Source organism: Arachis ipaensis, chromosome B05, assembly GCF_000816755.2.
Source record: "Arachis ipaensis cultivar K30076 chromosome B05, Araip1.1, whole genome shotgun sequence".
NCBI classification, from domain to species: Eukaryota; Viridiplantae; Streptophyta; class Magnoliopsida; order Fabales; family Fabaceae; genus Arachis; species Arachis ipaensis.
The window spans coordinates 148050692-148056072 of record NC_029789.2 but is presented as its reverse complement, the minus strand read 5'-3'; the positions used below and the strand labels follow the sequence as shown (position 1 = coordinate 148056072).

General features: G+C 34.9%; 1 protein-coding gene across 2 annotated transcripts in view; it reads right to left on the bottom strand.

The window, feature by feature from the left end:
* LOC107644906 (plastidial pyruvate kinase 2) overlaps positions 999-5381 on the bottom strand; it is a 4685-nt gene continuing 302 nt past the window's right edge. Inside the window, exons 2-13 of one of the 2 annotated variants that reach the window (XM_016348861.2) lie at positions 5138-5381; positions 4472-4750; positions 4145-4310; positions 3865-3999; positions 3624-3734; positions 3446-3534; positions 3225-3287; positions 2950-3125; positions 2645-2747; positions 2356-2504; positions 1809-1917; positions 999-1368 (exon numbers count right to left, since the gene is read on the bottom strand). In XM_016348861.2, the coding sequence (XP_016204347.1) occupies positions 1261-1368; positions 1809-1917; positions 2356-2504; positions 2645-2747; positions 2950-3125; positions 3225-3287; positions 3446-3534; positions 3624-3734; positions 3865-3999; positions 4145-4310; positions 4472-4750; positions 5138-5374 (1725 nt within the window). In that variant the 5' untranslated portion in view covers positions 5375-5381 and the 3' untranslated portion in view covers positions 999-1260. The remainder of the gene's footprint in view (positions 1369-1808; positions 1918-2355; positions 2505-2644; positions 2748-2949; positions 3126-3224; positions 3288-3445; positions 3535-3623; positions 3735-3864; positions 4000-4144; positions 4311-4471; positions 4751-5137) is intronic. The other variant, XM_021103271.1, reaches the window with a different exon arrangement.

Sequence of the window (5381 nt, the reverse complement as noted above, 5' to 3'; positions counted from 1 at the left end):
CCAGTCATACAAGTTGCCTCCTATATCACCACTATACATTGATTGATTCCTAGTTCTTAACTAAGTCATCCATAGCTTAATCAACCATGGCAACCAAAGACCAACCTCAAACAATGTCTCTCAGCTTTTTAAACTCCATTTAAAGGTTTGTCGTCGACCAATAGGTTACTGTATACACAATGTAGGATTTAAACTTACGACACTTGCTTAAACAGACCAATGAACTAATCATTAGGTTTGTCGTCGACCAATAGGTTACTGTATATACAAGGTAGGATTTAAACTTACGATACTTGCTTAAACAGACTAATAAACTAATCACTAGGCCAACCAACTTGGTTAGTTTATCAGTGTTCTTATTTGGTCATGTACAATACAAATGTTAAATCCATTTACAAAGCTGCACTTGGAATAGTCCTCCAATTTGATTTTTTTTTAAACTCTTCTTGAACAGCGGCAATATCTTCTTCTTTCATATAATTGAATAATGTAAAACTTCGTAAGAAAAACTAGTTCAAATGGTTAATTTCATGTAATAGTTTAGTTATATTTTGCTTTGTTTTCATTTACTTTACTGTTCTTTAAAAACACTGACATCTTTAACTTTGAGAAATTGGAGTTATCCTTGTTTCTTTTTTTGAGTATGTGCAATATAGATAAAAATGACTTGTATATAGTTTATTTTAGTAAAATAAGGTTATACAAATTTTTTATACTATTTTCATGATTCAATAATAAGTTAAATTCAGTTTGATTTTGTGTATTTCATGAAGGATCAGTCTCAAATAAAAGATAAATAACAGGAAGCAAATTGGTATTTACTCTTTTTTTTTTTTAATTCTCATCATTCAAGCTTGAAAGTTGAAACCTCTAATTATGAATCTAATATAAATATAAACCCTACCCCTTCTTCCGTGTCACTGAATTTGTGGACTTACTAAATGATTCAAAAGTGATTAACTCTTATAAAAATATAAACAAATTAAGATGATGACATATAAAGTACTAATGTATATTCAAAGGCCTTGATGGCCTATGCCTTATTTCAAAATTTTCACCCAAATTTCAAGAACATATACAGAAGTTTGTTCATGATAAACTGAAAAACATAAAATGAATAAACAAATTATAAAAGAAAAAGTAAAGACTGGCATCAATGTGCAAAGTGTTAAATAAGATGATATGGTAGTGTATAGTTCCTAAAGACTGAAACTGAAACTGAAATCAGTTACCACTCTCTATTATTGTGATCTTATGATCTTACACTTTTCGAACTTGGATATTGTGTGTGGTTTGGGACCTCCATATAGGTTGCCTACCACTTTGTACAAGTGCTACTTCTTCTCCTTCTTTCACCATTCCTTGATTCTGCACACATAAATCATCATATAGGCTAAATTAGGAGCAGCAAGACTTAATAATAATCCCTTTAAAAGGATTAAAAATAGAGTTTAATTTTCATGCAATGACAGTGTAAAACTCGTGCAATCACAACTGTTCTCTTGGATGACCATTCACACAGTCAATGTAAAAAAAGATAGTTATTTCTGCTAATGTGGCGTTATGTGATTGGATGCACACGTAAAACGGTTTTACATTGACAGTGCATCAAAATTAAATTCTTAAAAAATATGTCGCTAAATGTAATGAAATCTGCATAAGGTTCATGGTTTATCGCATACATGAAGAGAAGTGCTAGTTTATCATGTTAAGAAGGGATTCATGAAGGTTTCAAAATCATTTCATGCCACTAGTTATCATCTTATATTACATGTTATAGTAAAAGTGCTTTAATTTAAACCCTTTACCTTCAACAAATCCAAGGCTCTTCGGAAGGTCGCTTCAGAATCATCGCAAAATCCCATGTATATAGGGCAGACTCCTTGATACAGTGCCAATCTCTGTTGTACTCGTTTACTGCACAACAAGCAAAATTCAAAATTAGGTAGATAATAAATCTGTTACAGAATAATATCACATATATGCAAAATTATTCTTATTTTGCAAATAAAAATACTACGTGTGCTTAAAAAATCTGTCACTATGTGTTTGTGTATGAATACATGTATTGTTTAATTCATTTTCAACGTGTATTTTGTATTCCAACATGTATTCTATACAAGTGGCTGATTTTTTGTGTACACGTAACATAGTTGCTTTCAAATACGTCAACAAAACTAAGGAAAGAAATCAACTGCCATGACATTTAATACAGCTCAAGACAATTGCTAGAGGACCATGAAATTCGTAACACCTCACAAGGCCATCACATAATCAGTTTCATAAGATACTATGCAGGAAAACTGTTAATTTTTGAACAAAAAAGATCCACAGATGTTATAAAAGAGAACTTACTCATCAGTAAAGGCGAATATGGTCCCAGAAGGTCGATAGTGGCTCAATAGGATGCCCATGAAACCCGTTCTCGTAAAAACGACGGTTGCGGTGCCCAGGGTGTTAGACATCATGGTTGCATGGTATGCAAACATCTCACTCATGTGGTTCTACATGGATCCAAAGAAGGGGCAAAGAAAAAAAAAAAAGAAAAAAGAAAAACATAATACACATATCAATGCCAAGAATCAACTGGGAGGGCAATGAATGCATAAAGTAGTCAAGGATACAAAATATATCAACTTCAAACCTTGAACACTTGACCGATATTAGGCGGCATTTGACCCCCTGGTATAGTAGCCTCTGTACGTAATGCAACTGTGTGCATTACTTTCACAGCTTTTAGCGGATACCTGTGTTATAAGAAAAACAAATATATAAATATAAAGTACATCATTTTCTAAGAATCAGCCTATTCCTCTGCTTCCATATAAAATTGGAACATTACTGGTAAAGCTCACTTTATCTTCAAGGCCTCTTATATGCCGCTACAAAAATTCGGCGGCTCAAGATTAGTACTACTCAAGCATGCAATATTCAAAACTATTTACTTACTTTCCGTGGGCAGTTTCTCCAGACAGCATTATTGCATCAGAACCTTCTCGAACAGCAATTGCTATGTCCGATACTTCCGCTCTGGTTGGTGTTGGGTGAACAATCATGCTTTCCAGCATATTTGTGGCCACAATAACAGCTTTTCCCATGCTACGGCACAAGTTGATTATCTCTTCCTACATTTACAAGCATTATGGAATTTAAGATGAGCTTAACTTGATTTCCAGTAAATGATGCCAATTGCTCACATTATCTTTATGTAACAGTTTGTTTACCTGCAAAAGTGGAACCTCTTCAATAGGAAGCTCAGCACCAAGATCTCCTCTGGCAACCATAGCCTGAAAAGGAAGGAATCAGGTAAATGTAAACACACAGAAGTACTCCACAAAACACATTCAAAAAAAGTGGAGAAGAATATGCATTTACAATATATGCTAAATCAACCACAGAACCTAGCAGCAAGTGTTAAGAGTAATTCAAGGATTAGGTTAAGCACCCCGTCAGACGCAGTGATAATGGAATGCAAGTTTGGTATAGAGTCTGCACTTTCAATTTTTACGATGACATGTATATCAGTTCCAGAGTCTGCAGTATTGAATGGAAACTTTATCATTCTTATGATTCAAATATGCACCAAACAACTCGATATGATATATATCTTATAAATGTTTTACTTTTCAAATAATTCTTCAGTTCATGCACAACTTCAGCACTCTTAACAAAGGAGACAGCATAGAAATCAACTTGGTTATCCACTCCGAATTTGATATCATCCCAATCCTTCTCTGCAGTAAATAAATGAGAAGATTATTTCCATTGAAATCACTATATTCTCAATCATCACCATGTACCCAAATACAAAAAGACACTAATTGGAAAATCATCAAGAATATGATTACTCATCTAAAGTCTCACCAGTGATGGAAGGAAGTGTTGCACTTTTTCCTCTAACATTTAAATGCCTTCTTGACTTGAGCTCTCCTCCGTCAACAACTTCACATTTAACGGAATCTTCTGTCTTAGATTTTACCATCAACGACATCATACCACCTGGGTCATCATTACATATTTAGTCAAAAATTCATCAAAGCCATCGTATAATTAACCTATAAAGGGGTCACGAAAATAAACCACCTCAACATAATATTTACATGCTTTAGGATAAGTAATTTCTGTCAAATAGTAGACCCCATACCATCAACAAGAAGCATGTCCCCAGGTTCCACATCATTGACGAAATCATCATAGTTCACACTAACACACTCTGCAGTTCCAACACCTCTTTGGATAGTAAAAGTGAATTCCTGTCCAGTTGATAGCATGATTGGTTGTGGCAGATCCCCACTCCTCACCTCAGGACCCTGAAAATAAAGAAAAAAGATATTAACATATGACACTGCACATAATTCAATACAGAAAAGGAATGTTAAAAACATAGGCTAACGATAGTAACACTATTTGCACAAAAATTTTAATACATTAATCATAATAAGAAGAAATGCTTTCATGAAGTATAACATACCTTAGTATCAAGCATAATTGCAATTACATTGTCCTTTGCTTGTGCATTATATTCTTTAACCAAGTCAATAACTTTCTGATGTGAAGCATGGTCTCCATGAGACATATTGAGGCGAGCGACATTCATGCCGGCCTCAGCCAGCTTCCAGATCATTTCCTTGGTATTGGTGGAAGGACCAATAGTACAAACTATCTTCGTCTTGCGCCTAAACGTGGGCTTCGACCACATTCCATTCGAAGCATCAAGAAGTTGCGGCACACCACGCAATTGCTCCTCAATCTAATCACCAAAACACACCATGTTAAAGTTTTCAGATAGTTCTAAAGATGCACCAACAAAGATTTAACAATATTGTGCACATCTCTTCTGAGATTTAGTTTACACATGATGTAAACACAGCTGAGAGCCAGCTAGCAAATCTCATAATTTCAAATACACTCAGCATGCAAACTACTCAATGCTCAAATCTCAATTAAAAAAACGAGATTCATTTTTCCACAAACATAACTCTATTGTTAAGGGTCACAACCATTTCCATTTTCCATAATTTTCAACATATGGGGTCCTATTCAAAATCTCAAATTCCAATATTTTCCCATCACTTTTTAGCAACAAAAAGAAACTCTAATAAAAGGGTAGCAAGAGAGAGAGAAGAAAAGAAGGAACCTTTGGATCATCTTCAGCGGAGACAGGGATAACTTCAACAGATGCAGATTTCCTCGCATTGATCCTGCAGCTTCTGAATGCATCTTGGGGGCACTTGTTGATCCCATTTGATGAGAAAACCTTGGAGGAAAAAGTTGGAGGCTTTAAGAGATTACGCGCCCTTTCATTTGCAGATCCTGAAGTGGGGCACAAAAGGGTGCTCTGAATGGATCGTGTTGTTGCCACAATCTGAGCCATTGAGAGA